Genomic DNA, 22,986 nt, shown 5'->3' on the forward strand with positions numbered 1-22,986 from the left:
TTTAGCTCCCACAAATAAGTGAGAACATGTGATATTTCTCTTTCTGCACCTGACTCTTTTCACTTGATATAGTTCTCTCTAGGTCCATCCTCCTGCTCTTGATTGATAGCTTGCCTGAGTGTAGAATCCTAGATTGGAGATTATTTTCACTCAGAATTTTGAAAGTGCTGCTCCATTCTCTTCTCATTTTCGGTATTGCTGTTGATAAACTCTGCCATTCTGATACTGAATCTTTGTATGTGAATCTATTTTCATTTTCTGAAATCTTTTTAGGATCTTCCTTTTACCCGTGCTGGGTAATAATGTGATGATGTGTGCTCTGGAATGGATCTTTTTTGTTTCCTGTTGCTGTTCAGCCCTTTTGGGCTTGAAACTGATGCCCTTCCATTCTGAGAAACATTCTTATATTATTTCTTTGGTAGTTTCTTCCTAACCATTTTGTTGTTGTTCTCTCTTTTTGGGACTTCTGCTACTTAAATATTAGACCTGGATTAATCCTCTTAATTTTCTTATCTCTTCTCATCCATTTTCTATGTTGTTATACTTCTACTCTGTGGGAAATTTCTTCAACTTTATCTTCTATTTAATTTAATCATTTTTAATTTCTAAAAGTGTATCATTCTCTGGCTATTCCTTTTTATAGCATCTTGCTCTTATAATGAGTGGAATGTCCTATTTTCTTTCTCTGAAGATAGTAATTTCAGATTTTTTTCTTCTACTTTTTTTTTTTTTTTTTTGGATGATCTGTTTTCTCCCAGTTGCTTTTTTTCCCCTCCTGTTTGATGTGTTCTTTCCTTTCATGTTAAAGATTTTTTTTTTTCACTTGTCTGCTGATTCTTTGGTGTCCAATTATACTTAAGAACAAGGCACTAAAAGGCTGATTGGAAATTTAGTTCACTTGAGTGGGGCTTATTAGATGGAACTTTGCTATTCTATAGCGGTCCTCCTAGCACCACTACCTGTATGTACATCTTTTCTCTTTGACTGGCTAATTTTCCTTGAGAGGTATCCTCCAGCCTTTTCCTTGGGGAAATGAAGGTGGGAGACAATACTAACTTTCAGTGTTTGGAAGATTAACCTAGTTAGATACTGTGATACACCCCAATCTCCCTTCAAGATTGAAGGACCTATTCCCCCAACAGCTGAAGTGCTGCTGTTTGACAGCCATTAGCTGTGAGTCTGCAGGAATTGCCTGGATAAAGAAAACTGCCTCGCCTAAAGTTACATCCTCTTTCCACAACAGCCACGTACCTAGTGCCTGATCTATAAGGAGGTGTAAAGACCCAGGTAATCTTATTGCCACAGTTCAGAACAAGTCTGAAGGGCCATCCTAGTATGAGATCTTTGTAGGCTTAGCCAAGGGATTCACTGAGAATGAATCATAGCCCAACTTCTCCCTATGCTCAATTCTGTTTCCTTGCTTTCCCTTCTCTTCTGTAGGTGTTGATCCCACAGGCACTCCCTGCTAAATTTCTCCGTGCTTATGTCCATCTCAGAGTCTGCTTCCTAGAGAAATTATGCTTCCTAGTGACATTTTGTGTAGTATTTATGCTTTCATTAATTCCCTGTTTCATTACAGAACCTAGCCTCTCCTCCTTGCATCCCCCTCCGCCAGCTTTGTGTGCCTGGTATACCCAAGGCTAGAGCATCTCCTATTTGACTTCTCCAAAATATAAACTACAAGTCTTATGCTGGAATGTAGGCCAGTAACCACATAACTCTCTAACTGCTTGTTATGCAAATTTTCATCTGAAATCTTATTACCTCACTGCACACCAAAGGCTTTAACTGTACCTAGAACCCATAATTCATGAGCTTTTGCAGAGTTCTATGGTTCAAATCAATATGTTTCTTGTTAACATCTCCCACTGATGGTTTAGGATTCAGCATATTCCTGTCTGTGAAATCAGATTATACTCATCTATACTGTTTCCAATTTCTAAAATTTCGTTAACAACTCATATATGTTGTCAGACACTCTGCTTCTCTCTTCATCTGTCTTTCTATGCTCTTTTTTACACTTTATTGTCATTTTAGTAGGTTGGGGAGGGACCAAAGATAAGCACATGTGTTCAATCTATTATATGTTCCTGAGTCCTGTATTATTCAGAAAAAAATGGAGTTTTGAGAAATATCAAAAGAAACTAATCTCTTTTAATTTGCTCTATTATGGAGTGCACCAGCTTTTTTGTAAAAATTAGAAAATGAACCTATATATATTATTTTAATATATTAATTTAATTTATCACCTGTCATTATAATCAAAGAGATATAGAGTCAGTAAATGAAGTTTATTATAAATTTTTGGGTTGAACCATTTCTCTCTCAGCCAGTGGGCCCAGTTATAATCTGGCTTTCAAATCATTCTCTATCTTGTATTAATAATATCCCTTATTAATACTATAATAATCATTCTTCAGTATACTGTATATGTCCCCTTAGTATCCAAAATTATTTCATAAAAAGTTTGTGTGAAGTTAGCCATATATTTTTTTAAAGCAATATTTTTGTTTATTTGGTTAGAGCTCCAGAACTATTTAGTTATATAGCCAAAAATAGCCAAGAGGATGTGTTCTATGAAGATGACATTTGGCCTGGAGAAAATGAGAATGGGTAAGCAAGATTTGTGGTATTTATAAGAACTTAATAGAAATTTTATATCATTTATATCAGTAAATACTTTTAAACTAATATTTGTGATATTTTTTATTACTGAGAGATAATATGCCTATTTATATAAGATTTATAATTAGTCCTAATTAAGTTAAGTGGTTAATTTTTAATTATATCAATTTTATGTCTTTTATAATTCACCACCCTCAGAAAGTTTACATCAGGCCTTTTGTATAATCCCAGAAAGTTTTAACCACTGTGAAAAAAATTATTGTTCTTGTTTTTACTGTAGTGCTGAGAAAGTTCAAGAAATTATTACTTGGCTAAAAGGACATCCTGTCAGTACTTTGTCTCGTTCCTCTTGTGATTTACAAATTCTGGATGCAGCTATTGTTGAGAAAATTGAGGAAGAAGTTGAAAAGTGCAAGGTACTAATTTACAATAACTGAGATTATTAATGAGATTTGAAGTTAAATGGGATATATTTTATTTTACAAACAATTTGTGTTTCAACCAAATAAAACTTACTCTTAGTGGTTCTAATTAATGTAAATGCTATAATTTTTATAAGTTTCTAACCATTTCTAATGTTTTTTCATAAGTTTATCTGAGTAAATGTAAGTACACTTCAAAATACAAAAGCCATAGCATTTGAATTTTATGTCCTTGTAGTGTTTCTGATTTTAAGTATTAATATTTTGTGATTCGAGTCAAAATAGAAAGTTTGTGATTGAGAAATATTCCTATTCCTATTCCTTCCTGTTCTAACTATATTCTTTAAAGACACAGTTCATCTTTTTATAGAACAAAAAAATTTATTTAATTGACTTTTACAGAATCTCTTTTAAAATGCACTTTTCTCACTATAAGCTCATTCAGTTATTAAGAATTTTTGAAATCCCACTTAATTTCTCCTATTTTCTGTCTTTTTAAAAGAAATAAACTTCTTTATTAGACTTACCTATTTTATCTACTTTGATCCTCTGACTTGGTACGATAGAAAATGTATTGATTATATTGTGCTTTTTTACTTCTGATTTTATTTTTCACAAATTTGCCCTTTTATTAAAATGATGTTGCTTTGTTGACATTGTAGTCTCTTATTTGAACTAATAGCAGAGTAAGTTAAGAACCGGACTCTAGAGCTGTCTGCCTTATACCCTGAGTTTGAATCCCTCTTTCAATACTTACAACCTTAGAAGATACACTATTTCCTCACTGGTAAATGAGAATAAAGTAGTTCCTACCTCTTAAGTATCTTTCAGTGTAGAGTGAAATCTATTTGTCCAGCATTGTTTTTGAAGTGAGTTTTCCAGTTGGCAAATATTTATAACTTTAAGCCCCCAAATTTTATTTTAACCCATTTGGATGCAGAGCTTTCTAAAATGTTTTGCATGTTTTCCTTTTCTTTACAAACAGAAGATACATATACAAACTTGTGGTCTATTAGTTTGTTTATAACATGTTTTTTAAAAATACGTGAGCATATAAATAAGACAGTAATTTTTGTTAAAACCCATTAATATGTCAAAAAGGTGCTGTTATGAGTGATTTTTTTTTCCCCTTTTAGGGGGAAAATGTTATAATGTTATTAGGGCAATAAGTAGAAGAAAAAAAACTAAAAAATAAACATAACATTCTGCAGATATTTTAAACTTTTCTTTATAATACTGGGTCATCATTAAAGTAACAGTAGTTTTCTTATTGGACAGTGGTTCCCAAACTTAGCTAATTACCAAAATTACTGGGGGAGCTTTGTAAAAAACACTAATTCTGGGTTCCACCCCTAGTGCAGTGTTTCTCAAACTTTAATGTGCAAACAGAGCAACAGGGAATCTTCTTAAAATACTGGTTCTGATTCAGTAGGTCTAAGGTGAGGTTTGACATGCTGCATTTCTTTTTTTTTTTTTTTAAACAAGGATATGCATATTTATTTGTTCAAATAACAAATATATAAACTGAATAACAGATGAATACCACAATACTGTGTAGAAAGTAGAGCTTCAAATTTTCACCAAAACTAGAGGTGTAAAGCTTATTAAAATTTCCATATTTCTTTTTATAATTTCTACAATTATTTGAAATAGCTCTCTAAAGTCTTCCAAAAGCATGCAAATATCACACTAATTTCAACATAGGAAGATGAATAAACTTTACAAAGGTGAACTAATTTCTAAGCAAATCAACAAGTCCACTTAATAAAAAGCAATCAAGAACAGAAATTAAATATCTAAGTTTAACAACATAAATTGCATAAAAATCAATGAAACAATGTAAACACAAGGGCACATCAAAAAGTTTGTGGAAAATAAAATTGAAAAATAATGGAAATTTTCCCATGAACTTTTGTTTGTTTATTTAAATTTTTCCCCCTTTTTTGGTTATATTTTCATAAAAATCATCAAAATTTGTTGAGATGTTTATAAGTGGGGACTGTAACAGAGGTTGCAAAACAGCAGCTTGTGGTCTGATCATGTCCTCTAGATGTGCTTTATTTGGGCTATTTTTTGAAAATTTGAACCAATTGCTAACATTTAAAAATCAAAAATTTCACATAAATTCCAAATATCCACTGTGACCTGAAAAGCCAAATATTCTGGCATACTGGGCATGGATTTCTGCTTGGGACAGTTTGCTGTAGCTGAGTGGCAGGTACACTCTAGTTCTCCAGAATCACATCAGTCCATCTTTGCATATGAACCTTTCCTGCCTGGCCCCTGGAGGCCTGTGAGTCTGAAGCCCTTGCTCTGTGGTCTCTCCTGGTCCTTCTCCAGTCATTTTATCAGTCTTTTTTTTTTTTTTTTAAATAAATGACATATATAAAATATTTTGTGTTAAAAGGAGGCAAATCAACCTCTCACATAAGTAGATATTTCTTTTTTTTTTAAAATTTATCATTATACAATGTAGTTGATTTTCGTGGCCTTTTACCAATTCCTCCCTTTCTCACCTCCATTAACATCATATCTGTTCTCTTAACAAGTTCAAGGAATTATTATGATTGTTGTATCTTTTTATTTCCTATTTATTTGTTTATTTATTTTTATTAGTTCCCACATATAAGTGAAAACATGTGGTATTTCTCTTTCTGTGCCTGGCTTTTTTCACTTAACATAATTTTCTCTAAGTTTATCCATGTTGCTGTGAATGGTAGTATTCCATTCAGTTTTATAGCAAAGTAGTATTCCATTGTGTAGATACACCACATTTTCCTTATCCACTTGTCTGATGATGAGCATTTAGGCTGATTCCAACTCTTGGCTACTATAAATAGAGCTGTAGTAAACATGGGAGTGTAGATATCTCTTCAACAAGATGATTTCCATTCCTTTGGGTATATACCCAGCAGTGGGATAGCTGGGTCATATGGCAATTCTATCTGAAGCTGTTTGAGGAACCTCATACCATTTTCAATAATGGCTGCACCATTTTACAGTCCCACCGACAGTATAGGAGAGTTCCCCTTTCTCCACATCCTTGTCAGCATTTGTTAGTCTCAGTCTTTTGGATGTTAGCCAGCCTAACTGGAGTGAGATGATATCTCAGTGTGGTTTTGATTTGCATTTCCTGAGTGCTGAGTAATGTTGAGCATTTTTTCATGTGTCGACCATTCATATATCTTCCTTTGAGAAATGCCTAGAAAAAAAGGACTAATATGATCATAGGAAATATGTTCTCTTACCACAATAACGGAAGGAAATTTAGAAAACTCACAAATGTGTGGAAATTAAACAACACTCTCCTAAATAAACAATGAGTAAAAAGAAAAATCACAGAGAAATTAGAGAGTACTTTGAGAAAAAGACCAAAGCACAGCCTATCAAAATTTATAGGATGTAGGGCTTGAGCAGTGCTTAGAGGAAAATTTATGCTTGTCCACACCTGTATTAAAAATAAGAAAAATCTCAAATCAGTAATGTAAACTTTTATCTTAAAAAATAGAAAAAGTAGAACAAACCAAACCAAAAGCAAATATAAGTAGGAATTAACAAAGATTACAACAGAAATATATGAAATAGGGAATTAAGAAACAATAGAGAAAGTCAACAAAACCAAAAGTTGATTCTTTAAAATGATCAACAAAATTTGCAAACCTTTATCTAAACAGACCAAGAAAAAAGAGAAAAGACCAAAATTACTAAAATCAGAGATAAAATAGGAACATTATTACATTGTCACTATGGCTTTTTATGGTGTAAAGATTTAGTTTCATTGTCTTTCTCATTTGCATTTTTTGTTCTACCTGTGGATTTTGTTCTTTCTTGTGTATTTGTGGTAATGATCGTTGTTTTTGGATTCCGGATGCAGTTCTTACTTTAGGATTTCTTATAGGGCTGGTTATGTGGTGGTAAACTCCCACAGATTTTGTTTGTCTGGAAAATATACTATTTTCCCCTTATTTCTGAAGGATAGCCTTGCTCGGTATTGTATTCTTACCTGGCAGTTTTTTTCTTTTAGTATTTTGAATGTGTCATCCCATTTTCTTCAGGCCTATAGAGTTTCTATTAAGAAGTCTGCTGTTCATCTGATAGGGGCTGCCTTATAGGTGACTTGACACTTTTCTCTTGCTTCTTTTATGATTCTCGCCTTGCCTTTGAGCTTGGCCAGTTTGAATAGAACATGTCTTAGAGAGGATCTTTTGGGGTTGAATCTCGGAGCCTCCTGGATCTGAAAGTGCATATCTGTCCCTGTACCTGGAATTTTCCATTATTATTTTGTTGAATAAGTTTTCCATGCCTTTTCCTTTCTCCACCCCTTCTGGAACACCCATGTTTTGAATATTTTTCTGCTTAAGGTTGTCTGGTAGCTCTCTTAGGTTTTCTTAATCTTTTAAAATTCTTTTCTCCTTTTTTTTCTGCCTGGGTTATATTGAAAAGACTGTTTTCAAGGTCAGAAATTCTTTGTCTGCTTGTTCTAGCCTGCTGCTTAAGCTTTTGGTTGTGTTTTTTATTTTGTTAAGCGACTCTTTTAGTTCCATGAGTTCTGCTACATTGTTTTGTAAGGTATTAATCTCTTTGTAAATTTCCTCCTTCATAACTTGGATTTTCTTTTTGCTCATTTCATTATGTTGTCTATGATTATGATTATTCTTGTATCTCAGTGAGTTTCCTTAAGATTGTTGCTCTGTATTCCTTTTCTGTTGTTTCAAGGCTTTCCTGCTCTATAGGGCCTGGTATTTAAGAATTACTGTATTCTTTTGGTGATATCGTATTTTCTTGGGTTTTCATATTTCTAGTATCTCTACATTGACATCTCATCATCTGGTAGGGCAGTTACTTCTTCTGTTACTCTGGAGGGGCTTTGAGGAGAGAGACATCCTATTCTTTTTCTGGTCTCTGCTGGTGAGTCTCCTTGTGTCAGTGCAGTTGAGTGTCTTGTGGGCCATCTGAATGGTGGCTGTGGCTGCAGCTGTGGCATCAAGCTGCCTTTTTGGCAGCCATGGCTGTGGAGGTGGCTGTGGTGGGAAACCCACGTGTAAATGGTGTTTTCGGCATGCTCTTTTGCCGGCTTTTGGGCGGGGAGTACTGCCCTTGGCTCCTTGCCTAGAGGACCCTGGGTGGGCTGTCTTCCCTGCTTTCGGATGGAGGGGGCTGTGGCCCTCGGCTCCTTGTCTAGGACCCTGGGTGTGCTCTCTTGCCTGCTTCTGGGCAGCAAGTGAGATTCTGCATTTCTTACAAGCTACCAGGTGATCACGTTTTGAGTAGCCAGTCCCCAATCTTCTCATCCATTAGCTATTGATTGGGTCCTGTTATGAAAATTACCCAGTTTATTCATTTGCCTAATGAATCAGGTTTGATAGCCATGTCTTCCAGTCAATACTGTAGTGTAATAATGCCTAGGAATGTATTAGAGCATATCGGTTGTTATTAATGTTTAGAACTCTAGGCACAGTTCTTGTGTCTGCTTTTTAAAGTTCCTTTAAATCTCTTCTCATATTCTTCCTTCTTTCTGTTGTCAGTAGGTACCAGTTGTACTCTGTTAGTCCATCTAGTCTGCTGAAGGCTGGAAACAAACTCTTTGTCAATAAGGCCTTCACTGTTCACCTATTAAAACTGCAATATCTCCCTACACTGCTGATCCTTCTTACCTGCTTTATTTTTCTCTAAGCTTTGTACCTACAAACATGCTATATATTTTCCTTATTTTGTTTCTTGTATGCTCCCTCAACTAGAATAAAGGAACAGTTCACTGCATTTCTTACTCTGATTCTATTGTTTATAACAAAATACATGGAACTAGTATTTTATAAAGAAAATGAAACATTGCTTACAGTTTCTGAGGCTGGGAAGTCCAAAGTCCAGGGAACACATCTGGTAAGACCCTTGGTGGTGGCAACAGTGACCCACTAGTCTCGCATTGCAAAATGGTGGAAGCAGAGAGAGAAAAACAGACTCTCCTTTCTCCTCTTTTAAAACCCTCAAAATCACGCCCCTGACCACCATTTTTAATACATTCACTATAGCATGGTCCTACAATCTAATCACCTCTTCAAGGCTCTACCTTTCAATTACCATTGTAGGATTTCCCACCTTCTTAACAGTCACAGTGGGCGCCAAGTTTCTAATATATGAAACTTGGGTGACACAATTCAAGCTTCAGTGAGTTTGTGGGGTACATAATTAAATCAACTACCCTGCATTAGCCCCAGTATTTGGATCAGTACATCGTGCATAAATGGAACTCAGTAAACATTTATTGAAAAAATGAATGAAGTGTCTCATAATAAAAGAAAACAGACACTGTTTAAAGGCTTTATAGAGCATTTTATAGTATATAAATGCATGAACTCTATTGTTTATGGACTCTGTAGCTTGGGGACTGTTTTATGTCCATTTGTACTTATTTCCATAAGCTGAGTTCTCAGTATAGGTGGCTACCATATAATTAAACTGCTCCTATTTTTCTCATTAGGTAAAATTCACTTTTAAAAAAAATTATTATGAATAGGAGTTCATGGATTGCAACGTAAATAAATTATTCTCACACTTTTAATAAATAGAGCAGATAATGTTATTTCCATCTTACAGATGGAAGGAAGCTGATGCTTAGAGTAATTAAGTGTGAGTTCACAGAATTAACAAGTAGAAAGATTGGAGAAATCTCTTCTTCAAGCATGTTTTAGATAATTGAAAGATTCAAACATCAAATTTCACAATATATTTCAAAGGCAAAAGCTTTGTAAAATGAATGCCACCTTAATTTTTGTAAGTACCACAAAACCCACAGTATTGTGATAAATCAATACTTTACCTTTTTTTTTTAATGTAAATCTTTGTTAACCATTGTATATAATTCTTTTTAGAATAAAAAAGAAGCATTTGAATAAGATAGGATGTACCTAAATTTCTTTTTTTTTTTTTTTTTTTTGTCCTTTTCATGACCGGCACTCAGCCAGTGAGTGCACCGGCCAGTTCTATATAGGATCCGAACCCGCGGCGGGAGCGTCGCAGCGCTCCCAGCGCCGCACTCTACCAAGTGCGCCACGGGCTCGGCCCGGATGTACCTAAATTTCAAAACATGCATATCTAACAAGAAGTGAGCTTACTTTTGGGAATAGTAGTAACTGAGAGGGTTGGGAAAGTTTAGTTATGTTGTGCTTAGTAATGCTGTTTCTTGAACTGGGTATAGTTATAAATGGATATGTTCATACTATAGAAATTCATTGGGCTGTATACTTGTAATCTTGCATTTTTTATATGTCTTGTACTTCAACAAAAAATTTTACTTTAAAAATTTTTTAAATAGGAATTTAGGCTATAGGCATTTTATAAATGTTTATTATATCCCTCCTTGCTGCAACTGCAGAATTTTAAGTATTGTTAAAATTAATCATTTCACTTGGCTTTTTAAAATTCAGACTTGTTGGAGTAGTATGTAATTTAATGATTTTATAATTTTATATTTTAAAAATATTTAAAATAATTTTTTTTCCTCAGCAAAGGAAGAATAGTAAGAAGGTGCGAGTGACAGTGAAGCCTCATTTGCTATACAGAGTAAGTTTTTTTTCAAGGAATTCAAAGTTATTGCTTTTACTTTGAAAATATGGAATGGACAAAAATGTTTTCAATATATTTGTAGGAAAACTTTTTTAAAATTAGAATTAATAGCTTTCTTCTCTTTAGCCTTTAGAACAGCAACATGGAGTCATTCCTGATCGGGATGCAGAGTTTCGTCTCTTTGACCGTGTTGTAAATGTGAGAGAGAACTTTTCAGTTCCAGTTGGCCTTCGGGGCACCATCATTGGAATTAAAGGGGGTAATGTCTCAATTCTTGACATGTCTTCAACTACATTTATATTGTAAAGTAAAACACAAGTTTGTGTGTTTTTTATTTGTAAGCTGAAAGCAACTGTAAACCAGGGAAAAAAACTAAATCCTTTTTATGTTTTAGTTAATTTTTTTTTTTTTAATTTCTACTTTTCAGAGAAAATTCTCCTTTTTATTTAATCATCTGGGAAGTATTTAAAAGAAGGGGAAGTTAACAAAGGGCTACTGAGAATTTGGTAGTTTATAAATATTAAAATTACACAACATATTGGTAGGTGTACATATGTTTTCATGAAACAGAATTTTTATCACTTCTCCTTAGTTAGTCTTCCTTATAACCTTGCTCAGAGCTTTACCTTAATTTTTATTGTAATCTCTTATTTTCTATGGAGAAATAAACAAACATGACATTATTTACAGTTAAAGTATTTGAAAATTAAATGTGTACTAATTTGAATTTTATAAATACAACAGAATTGTGTATATAAAACAGACCTACCAGTCTGTTGCACAATTTACATATAGTTAACACTACTGTAAAAATAAAAATGGCTAAGATGGTAAATTTTATGTTATGTGTTTCTTACCATAATAAAAAAAAAAGAGTGTAGAGAAAAGGGAAGAAGCTGCTGAGGATCTAAATGTCCCTCCATGTCCCAGGTACCCAACCTCTTTTTTCTGGGTGGGGGGGGCTTTTTGTTTTGTTTTGGCAGCTGATGGCATAGGTATTGAACCCTGGACCTTGGTCTTGTGAGAACTATGCTCTAACTGACTGAGCTAACTAGCCAGCCCCACACCCAACATCTTGATCTCACTGTCTTAAAAGGAAGAATAGGCAGGCCACGAGCCTAAGAGAATTATATATTTAATGTCAACAATGTGCCAGTCACACATTTTATCTTTAACCTTCACAACCACCTGAGAAGTGGGTGTTATTTCCTCACCTGAATGGTTACATAGATGCATAGATGAGTAGCAGAGTTGGGATTTGAACTCTTTCTCCTGATTCCTAGCTAACTTTGAGCAATTGTTCTCCACATTTTCCATCTGCAAATCCTCTTCGGGGCTTCCCTGCCCACCTGCCTCTAAAAGAGAATTTTCTTCCCCGATTCTTTTTTAAATTTTTGGGGTGTATTTCTAGCTGTGGGAAGTGGAGAAAGGAGGATCAGGCTTTGGGCTGGGCATGGTAAGGGTCAAATGGGTATAATGTAACGGACTCCCTGCTGCTGTCTGCTCAACCCCCTGTATCTCCTGTTCGAATATTGACTTATTGATTGTACTTAATTAGTTTGTCCTGCTAAGGCCTTAGGACTTGAATGATAGAACTTTCCTTTCTTCCGACAACTCCTATCAGTAATGGCAGCCTATTGGAATCTTGTCTTAAGAAGGATTTTAAGGCTGCATCTATTCTGAGTGGAAAAGAGCTCTGTCATTAATTAACCATGTCTGCCATGGATATGGAATGGAAAGGGGAATATTTGTCATCTCTACCCTCAGCAAAAACCTCATCTCCAATGAATTCTCCCCTAAAGGGTGTGAATAATCTTCTTATCAATAATCTTTTGAGGAGTGGCCCTCCCCAGACAGGAAATGGGAACCTAGAAGATATGCCTTAAGCCTTCAGAGGAGAAACTCCTGCTTCTTATTGAGCATCACTTTTGTGGGTTTGGATTTTAGGTAAAAGTGTCATGTTGAAAGATACAACTGAATGATGGAAACTGGATGAACTCTACAAGCCTGGTTTCAACTGGAAAATGAGGGAGCAGGGATGGGGGAGACATCCCATCACCCTCACCAGGGGATAGCATAGTGTCAGATATTGGATAGTCAAGGTTCTCCGGAGAAATAGAACCAACAGACTGGAGAAAGAGAGAGAGATTGATTGATCGATTGATTGACTGATTTTAAGGAATTGGTTCATGCAGTTGGGGTTGGCAACTCCAAAATCTGTAGAGTAGGCTAGCTGGCTAGAAATTCCAGCAAGACTTGATGTTGCACTCTTGAGTCCAGAAGCAGTCTGAAGGCAGAATTTCTTCCTTTTTAGGGTACTTGGTCTTTTTTGCTGTGGCCTTCCACTGATTAGGTAAGGCCCACCAACATTATTGAGGGTTAGCTGCTTTTCTCCAAGTGTACTAATTTAAATGTTAATCACATCTTAAAAATACTTTCACAGCAACATCTAGCTAGACCAATGTTTGACCAAACAGCCAGGTGTCATAGTCTGGCCAAGGTGACACATAAAGTTAACCATCACAAGTATCTTAGATGAGTGTCTTCCAAAGTATGCAACACATTCCATATGCATGAGATGATTTTTAGTGGGATGGGGGCAGTTCATTAGATAAGATTGATCATAAAGTGATTCCTTTATATTCTAATTCTAATGATTTTAAAAAGATAGGCTTTATTTGATATGAGCACCTGACAACTCTCTAGCACTTATTTATAACAAAAGAAAGCAGGACCAGAATTTAGCTAGAAATTAATTACACTATTTTGTCTCATCAAATTTATTTATTTATTTGTTTATTGATTGATTGATTTTGCAGCTGGCAGGTATGGGGATCCGAACCTGTGACCTTGGTGTTATGAGCACCATGCTCTCACAAGTGAGCTAATCAGCCAGCCCCTCATTAAATTTATTTTTACAATGACTTACTATTTATGGCAAGTAATATTGATTTTCCATTTATGGTAGTGACACAATGTGTTCTTTGATATATGTATTTAAATTTAATAAAAAGAGTCCATTTAAAAATTTTTTTTAAAAAGACCTATCAGAGAAATGACTCCCCTTGGGTTACAAAAATATCTCATTGTTTTTTTAAAAACTCTCAAAATAGAAGTAATATCCTATTAAGGTACTTGAACAAAGTATCATGTTTATATGTCATATGCAAAGAAAAACAAATAGAAATAAGTGATTTCATATCTAATTATAAATTATAGATGATTTTTAATAAAAATTATCAGTTTCTAGAAATACAGCAAAGTTTGGTGAGCATATAGAACTGAGAATTCTTATAACACGGATAGTAATTCTGGTAATGTTAAAGCTACTAACGCCACTGGAACTAATATGTAAGTTTAGCAAGGTTGCAGGATATAACATCAATATGCAAAAGTTAATTGTGTTTGTGTATACTAGCAATAACAGTCAAAATTGAAATTTTTAAAAATACCACTTATAATAGCATCAATAAATATTCATTACTTAGAAAAAAAAAAGTATTAATTACTTAGGAATAAATTTGACAAAAGTTGTAAAAAACCTGTACACTGAAAAACATAATACATTGCTGGCAGAAATTAAAAACAGCCAAGATTAATATTTTGTTCATGGACCAAATGAATCAATATTGTTAAGATGTGAATTGCTTTGAGTTATATATTCAAAAAAATACTGATCAAAATCCCAGCCTGTTTTATAGAACTGACAAGCTGATTGCAAAATTTATATAGAAAGCAAAGCTCTGGAGTAGCCAGAACAATTTGAAAAGGGACAAAGTTGGAGAATTTAGATCACCTGACTTCAAAACTTACAAAGCTAGAGTAATGAAAAACAGTGTTGACCAGAATAAAGATGGGCATATAGATCAGTGGAATAGAATTAGAGTCCAGAAATAGACGCATACGTATATGGCCAATTGATTTTTCAACAAAGGTGTCAAGGTAATTGGATGGAGAAGGTATAGTCTCTTCAACAAATGGTCCTGGAACAATTAGATACCATGTGCAAAAAAAATGAACCGCAACTGCCTTCCTTACACTCTCTATAGAAATTAGCTCAAAATGAATCAGAGACCTACATGTAAGAACTAAAATAAAACTTATGGGAGAAAATCTTGATAACCTAGAGTTTGATAAAGTATCTTACACAGCACACAGAAAGTCTGAATTATAAAATAAAATATTGGTAATTTGGACTTCATCAAAATTTAAAAAACACTCTTACTCTTCAAAGGACACTGTTATAGAAATGAAAAGGTCGGCCACATACAAAGGAAATACTAGCAAAACAAATCCAACAAAATACTTGTATTTAGAATATATAAAGAAATTTGACAATTCAATAATAAGTGAAATAACTCAATTTTAAACATGAGCAAAATATCTAAACAGATATTTTACCGCAGAAGATATACAGATGGCAAATAAGTACATGAAAAGGTGCTCAACATTATTAATCACTAGGGAAATACAAATTAAAACCACAATAAGTTATTACCACACACCAATTAGAGTGACCAAAAGAGTGATCATACCAAGTGTTGACAATGATATGGAGCCACTAGGACTCTCCTACATTTGCAAGAGGGAATGTAAAATGATGCAACCACTTTGGAAAGTAATTTGGTAGGTTCTTAAAAAGCTAAACGTACATCTACCATAGGATCTCATCATTTCATTCCTAGATACTTACCCAAGAGAAAAAAAGCCTTAAATCCACACAAAGACTTGTTCAGGAATCTTTATTGCTTTATATGTAATAGCCAAAAACTAGAAACAGTCCATATGCCCATCAACAGGTGAATGGATAAACAAATTGTTGGATATCTATGCAATGGAATACTTCTCAGCAGTAAAAAAGAAAAACTATGAATCACTCTCAAAATAATTATGTTGAAAGAAGCTAGACAAAAAAAGGAACATAAGATTTGATTCATATAAAATTTTAGAAATGAAAACTAATCTATGGCAACAGCAGATTTTTAGTGGTTGCCTGGGGAAGGAGGTTTTGGATTACAAAAGGACACAGGAAACTTTTGGGAGGGATTATCTTATTTGTGATGGCTTCATGGTTAATTACATATGTTAAAACTTAGTAAATTGTATACTTTATATATATGCACTTTATCATATGTAAATTATACCTCAGTAAAACTGTTAAGGAAAAGAAAAGTGCATTCCTAAAGACCCGATGATTTCACTTCTGCCCTGAAGAAACCATTCACTTGGATAAAGGACACACTTATATGATGTTCATGGTAGCATTGTTTACAATAGCAAATGTTAGGTTCCAGTCAAGATGGTGGAATAGACGGTCCCCAGTGTCACTCTCCCCCACAAATCAACCAATTTATACCTATAAAAATGTAACATCAGCCAAACTGGGGCCACTGGAGCTCAGGGGATGAGGAGGAGAGACCTACGGAGTTCATGAAGGCGGGAGAAACCACAATGAGAGAAAGAAAACTACTCTGAGCGTTTCAGGCTGCGGCCGCTTTAAGAGTCAAGCTGATGAGCACATGGAGCAGGAGCCAGCAGATGCCCCAGCTGTGCCGTTCAGATGGAGTTACTTGGAGGCAGCAGGGAAGAAGAGGGCCTTGGCAGCCCCCAGGTCAGCAAGACCACTAATAGGGTACCCATGGACCCACGCAGGAGCGAGGAGCCAGAACAACTGAAAAAAGGGAGCCATTCAGAGGCTGGTGATTCATCTCAAGGGACCAACGCAGGGCCCATCCCATGGCAAGTGTTTGGAGCATAAGCGATGGGGGAGACAGGTGCACCAGGAGAAAACTGGGACACAGCAAGGACAGCCAACCTACCCTCCAATTGGCGCAGGACCACTCAGAGGAGACTGGTCGGGAATGCAGAATTGCATACGGTGCAGTTTGATGAAAACACTCAGGACCAGATCAGAGATTCTACACAACCCAGATCCACTGGGTCTCTGGAGAGCTGGAAGTACCTATAAGGTCAACCGTTAAACCCTGAGCTACACAAACAGCCTTCCCTAGGGAAACAGCAGCAAAGCAGCAATTTAGATCAACCACACAGCTCAAGTACTGGTTCCCACAGGACGTTCCCCCATGTTAGAAGTAAGCAAAAGATAAAAAAATTAGTTCTGGCCCAGGCACACCACCAGGCCCTCGGAGCCTGCCTGGGAACCAGAGGCTGGAGCCGGGCACTGGACCCCACTCCCACATCCAGGCAAACCATGCCAGCGCATCAGGGCCACCCAGGGACATGAGGCATGGATAAGGGGACCGGACCCCTCTCCCACAACCAGGCAAACTGAGCCAGTGCCTCAGGGCCCACCCAGTGACCGGAGGCATGGATCCAGGGACTAGACCCTCCTCCCACAACCAGGCACACCATGCCAGCACCTCAGGGCCGGACCAGGAACCCAAGGCATGGAAAAGAGGACCGGACCCCCCTCACACAACCAGGCACACCACAACAGCACCCCAGGGCCCACCCAGGGTCCCAGGCCATGGAGAAGGGGACCAGAACACCCTCCCAAAACCAGGCACACTGCACCAGTGCCCCAAGGCCTGCCCGGCATCCCAGGGCATGGAGAAAGGGACCAGACCCCCTTCCCACAACCAGGCACACCATGCCTGCACCCCAGGGCCCACCTGGGGACCCAGGGCATGGAGAAGGGGACTGGACCCCCCCTCCCACAACCGGGCACATCGTGCCAATGCCCCCGGGTCTGCCCAGCATCCCATGGCATGGAGAATGGGACCAGACTGTCCTCCCAAAACTAGGCACACTGCGCCAGCACCTTGGGGTCTGTCCAGGGACCCAGGGCATGGAGAACGGGACTAGACACACCCCACAACCAGGAATACGGCCAGCACCAAGGAGCATGCCAAAAGCATCACCTCCGTGTGGGTTGCCCACCGCAGCCCCCACAATAACCATGGCTGCTGTTAAAGCAGCTAGACACCACAACCACCACGCAGGTGGTCCGTCAGCCACTGGAGTGCATTCACACGAGGAAGAGTCATCAGCAGCGATAAAGAAAAAGAAGAGGATGTCTCTCTCCACAAAGCCCATTTCGGAGTGACAGAAGAAGCATCTGCTCTACGATAATGTTGGGGGACCTGATCACACCTCTCAGCATTGGACAGATCATCTAGGCAACAAGTCAACAGAGTAACCATTGTTCTTTCAGAAGGAGAGAAGAAATCTAGGGTAATTAGAGGGGGAGGAGAAAGGGGAGAGATTGGACGAGGCGTTAAGAATAATTACGATTTGTAACAATATATATGCTAGTAATGATTTGATCAACATATCTCAATGTTGAACCCCCAAAATATGTATAATTGATTTTGATTGAATAAGTAAAATAAATTTTTTTTAAAAGTTAGAAACAACCTAAATATTGATCAGCAGGAGAACAGATAAATTATGATAAATACATAGATGGAATATCGAACATAAAGAAAACTGAACGCATTCAGGTAGGTGAATCTCAAAAATATGTTGAAACGGGCCGAGCCCGTGGCGCACTCGGTAGAGTGCTGCGCTGGGAGCGCAGCGACGCTCCCGCCGCGGGTTCGGATCCTATATAGGACTGACCGTTGCACTCACTGGCTGAGTGCCGGTCACGAAAAAACGACAAAAAAAAAAAAAAAAAAAATGTTGAAACAAAATCTCTATGATATCGTGTATGTAATGTTTCAAAACTTGCAAAACAATAGTACATATTATTTACAGATATGTAGTAAAAGTGTAAAAAAATGTACAGGGATCATAACCGTCAAATTGAAGATAATGGTCACCTAGCTGGGAATTGTGGCACAGTGGTCTTCTAGGGCACTGGTGCTCTGTTTCTTAGCCTTTGTCATGTTCATTGTATTATTATTATGCCATTCTTCATATTCAGAATATGTGCATTTTAAAGTAAAATAAATGCTTCTAAGCACTCCAGAAACTTATCTGCTTATTCATATGATTTTTTAATCTCTCTGTCTTTTTGAACAGCTAATAGAGAAGCTGATGTACTATTTGAAGTATTATTTGATGAAGAATTTCCTGGAGGCTTAACAATAAGGTTTGTATTTTCAAATGGTAATTGTTTTTTATGAATACAGGGGTAAGTACTTCAAAAATTCATGGAAAGATTCATATTATCTTTAATTCTGTTTTTCCATGAACTTTTTGAAGTACCCACATATCTTCATGTGGCCTATGATTTTACATTACTTCTTTATTAGTCCACAATTTGAGTTCATGGTATGTGCAATACATCATACTTACTAATAGGGATATAACAGTGAATAAGACAGATGTGCTTTCTACTTTCATAGAGCTTTCATTTTAGATGCAGAGATAATTAAGCAGCTGATTACCACATTAATTATTTAATTAAAATTTGACAAATGCTGGGAAGGGAAAGTACAGGTTTCTATAAAGAGTATAACCTGCCCTGAGAGTTCCAGAAAGATCTCCTTGAGGAACGGATATTTAAGATACAACTTGAAGAATGAATGATAGTTAACTGGGAGAAGAGGGAGGAATAGTAAAGAGTGCTCAGGAAGAAGGAATAGCATAGGCAACAAAGGACATTTATGGTTAAATAGCTTGAGGAATAGAGACGTCTTTGAACTGATGACATGTAAGTCTTTGTTATCTATTTTAGTGGAGTTGTGGGTACTCAAGCCAGTTTGGGGTGGTTTGAAGAGTGAATGGCAGGTGTAGTGATGGAGGCAGTAAATTGAGGTAACCCTTGAGAAATTTGACTACGAAGGGAAGAAGATAATGGAGATGAGAAGGTTTAAAGGACAAGGTTTGGGCTGTTTTTAATTTAACATGAGTGAGACTTGAGTATATTTGAGGGAGCTCTAATGGAAAGTTTAAGTTACAGGAATAAGGATCATGATAGAGTGAGAGGAACAATCGTGTATTAGAAAGTGTGAGCTCCCTCACTTGAATAGGTTAGTTAAAAGCATCTGACACTCAATTTTCTCATCTGCAATGAAGATATAGATACTTCACTAGGTTATTGTGAGAATGAAATGAAATCCTTTCCAGTTTTCCTTTCTTCCTTCTAAAAATCAGCTCGAAAACTGAACTGAATTTAGCTTACTTAATTTTTCTTCTCTATTTTGATTAATGGATAACTAAAATAAAGAATTAATTACTCTTGTTCAGCCTCCTTGCATAAAATCACATTCTTTTTAGTCCTTACACAAAGTGGCCACCTTCAGGATGTTGTTATTGTTGCTTTGCAACTTGGATATGCTTGTTATCCAAAGACTTTCCTATCTGCACTCTTCAGATGCAGCAGCAGAATCTGGATCCCATATCTGATTTTATTTTTCATGAAAATGTTTGATTACCAGAAACTTTAGCCCACTACCTTTTAAAATATGTTTTAAATTTATTTTTATGTTATTTTTTAGTGCTTTTCCCCACACCCTCCTGGATAAGGGTATTGGATTTCTTGACTGATAGAAGGCTGTGTAAAAGATTACTTCCTACAGTATATTCATTTCTATGATGCAGAATCTTTAGTAAGTGTAGCTCCCACAAAAATAAGTATTTTCTGGCAACCTTGAACTAACAGTCATTTCTCATGAATGTTACTTTTTCACTGTCTTTTCTTTTTTCTTTTTTTTTCTTTTTTGGTGTCTGGCTGATATAGGAATCAAACCCTGGACCTTGATGTTATCAGCACCACTCTAACTGAGCTAACTGGCCATCCCCTTTACTATCTTTCAATATATGAAAATTGTATTCTCAAAGAGAAAAATATTAGGAGATGGAGTTAAAAACTTTTGACAAGAGAAGGCCTATTTTAACATCTAACTCTTTTATCAAGGACATGAAGGAAGGAAATCACACACTTGTCTCTTAAGCCTTCCCAGGTCCAGGCCCCAGAACTTTAAGATTGGAAGATAAGGATGTAAAAGGGCTATAGAGTCAACAATTGATCAGTAGACAAATGAGATCAAAGCTAACATTTAGGCCAGCCAATTAGCTCAGTTGGTTAGAGTGTGGTGCTGATAATACAAGATCCAGGGTTTGATCCCTGTACTGGCCAGCCAGCAAAAAAAAATAAATAATATTGTAAAGATGACATTAAAGAAAAAAAAAAAAAAGCTAACATTTACCCTCTTGCTTAGGAAGAACCACAGTGAAAATGGCTTCACACTCTGGTAGCTCCTGGGCTTTTATAACCCAGACTATACAAGCTGCAGCTTTTTTTTGAAGAAATTTGACATATGTAATGCAAGAACTCTCCAGTTATACTCAGCTATGAAGATGCAAGCTTCTTAAAGGCAAACAAGCATACACACGTACACACACACACACACACACACACCGCCCCCCTGGAACAAGGCTTGGTTTTTTTGTCTGTTAGGAAACTTTTCAGAAATGTATCATCTTATAAATTGAGATCTTTCTATGATTACAAGTTCCTTTACTGAATTTAAAAGTAATGTTTACTAATTCTGATGTTGGATTGTCCACCCCAAAATTATTTGACTCTTCTCCCTAGCACAGTTAGTATTATTTCCCTCTGACCCTAATAAAAACTTTTTACTTTTAGGTGCTCACCTGGTAGAGGTTATCGACTGCCAACAAGTGCCTTGGTGAACCTATCTCATGGGAGTCGCTCTGAGACTGGAAATCAGAAGTTGACAGCCATTGTGAAACCACAACCAGCTGTGAATCACTATAGCTTAAATTCATCAATTTCATATGGGCATTTGGGAGGCCTCAACCATTCCCCTCAATCACTTTTTGTTCCTACTCAAGTAAGACTCTCAGTCTTTAATTTCTCTTCACTCTCTTTATAAATCATAAATCACAGCAGACTTTGTAAATGGAAACCTAATTTATCTTAGTTTTCCTTTTTTGTTTAAAAAGTTTTGGTTCAAGTGAATTCCAGATTTAAGATAATAGTCTAATAAAGATAGTGTTTTACCTCTGTTATGAAATTAGTTATATTAAAAGGGCCGGCCCGTGGCTCACTCGGTAGAGTGCGGTGCTGATAACACCAAGGCCACGGGTTCGGATCCTATATAGGGATGGCCGGTTTGCTCACTGGCTGAGCATGGTGCTGACAACACCAAGCCAAGGGTTGAGATCCTCTTACCGGTCATCTTTTAAAAAAAAAAAAAAGAAAAGAAAAGAAATTAGTTATATTAAAGAAGAAATTCATGTATTTAAATAATGAGCTTGAAGGGCTGAGTGGTTAGCTTAGTTGGTTAGAGCATGGCACTGATAATACCAGGTAAAAGGTTCGATCCCTGTATTGGCCAGCAACCTAAAAAAAAATGCAGAGCTGATCAGTTAGCTCACTCAGAGTGTGGTGCTGATAACACCAAGGTCAAGGGTTCAGATCCCATACCTGGGATCTAAATAAGTAAATATAATGAGCTTGAGAATGTCCATGTTTTCTCTTTATATATTTACTCTTCAAGTTAACATTTACATTTTTTTTATATAATCCAAATGTCCTAGGCTATCTGCTATGAATGACATAAATTTGAAAGGTAAAAAAGAGAGGACTATATCACATTTATCAAAAGCAATTTTCAGTTTCCCACCAGCCAGCTCATGGGTGATTTCCTTTATCTCATCTTTCTGGGGACAAAAATTGAGTTGTCTTGTATGAGACACTTAACTTTTCTAATTCCATGGCCCCAGATCTTATGCTTAACCACATTTTTTAACCCAAATATTGCATGTTTATTATAGGCCAATTGGAAAACCAGATAAGTAGATGATAACAAAAGGAAACATAAGCAAAAATCAAATCTCATAGGTAACCACTGCTAAATTTTGGCACATATTCTTTTAGAATTTTAATCTCTGAGAAATCAATTCTCCATAAGTAATAGCTGTTTTTAAAATTTATTAGATTATTTTTTGTGTAAGATGAAGATTTTTAAAAGAAAATCTTTAGATGTTGGTTTGAGTGAGATACTTTATTAATACTATTAGAAGATAAAAAAATCTGTAAGGATATTGATTCAATATAATCTTTTATAGTGTTTGTTATGACTTAAATACTTTTCAGTAAAACCATTCAAAACCAATTGCATGTGAAGAAGACCAATTTTACTCCAGTAGAATACTTTTGTGATTACTACGTTGAGCTCTAGAGGAAAAGAATTGAGAGATTTCAGATAATGAAAGTTAGTTTAATATGCTATCTACAGCTGAATAACTTTAACAAATAAATTATCTGATTTTTAATATGAATCTTTATTTCTTCATGTTTCCATTTTCTTAAGAAATCATTTGTGCTTTGCTAGGTACCTACTAAAGATGATGATGAATTTTGCAACATTTGGCAGTCCTTACAGGGATGTGGAAAGATTCAACACTTTCAGCCAACTATACAAGAGAAAGTTAGTAT

General features: G+C 36.2%; 1 protein-coding gene across 5 annotated transcripts in view; it reads left to right on the forward strand.

The window, feature by feature from the left end:
- XRN1 (5'-3' exoribonuclease 1) overlaps nt 1-22,986 on the forward strand; it is a 132,801-nt gene that overhangs the window by 76,168 nt on the left and 33,647 nt on the right. For 4 of the 5 annotated variants that reach the window (XM_063114404.1, XM_063114400.1, XM_063114401.1 and 1 more), the window contains exons 26-32: nt 2,524-2,613; nt 2,906-3,041; nt 10,551-10,607; nt 10,737-10,869; nt 18,597-18,666; nt 21,169-21,376; nt 22,883-22,978. In XM_063114404.1, coding sequence (XP_062970474.1) covers nt 2,524-2,613; nt 2,906-3,041; nt 10,551-10,607; nt 10,737-10,869; nt 18,597-18,666; nt 21,169-21,376; nt 22,883-22,978 — 790 coding nt within the window. The remainder of the gene's footprint in view (nt 1-2,523; nt 2,614-2,905; nt 3,042-10,550; nt 10,608-10,736; nt 10,870-18,596; nt 18,667-21,168; nt 21,377-22,882; nt 22,979-22,986) is intronic. The other variant, XM_063114402.1, reaches the window with a different exon arrangement.

Source organism: Cynocephalus volans, chromosome 11 (genome assembly GCF_027409185.1).
Source record: "Cynocephalus volans isolate mCynVol1 chromosome 11, mCynVol1.pri, whole genome shotgun sequence".
Taxonomy (NCBI): domain Eukaryota; kingdom Metazoa; phylum Chordata; class Mammalia; order Dermoptera; family Cynocephalidae; genus Cynocephalus; species Cynocephalus volans.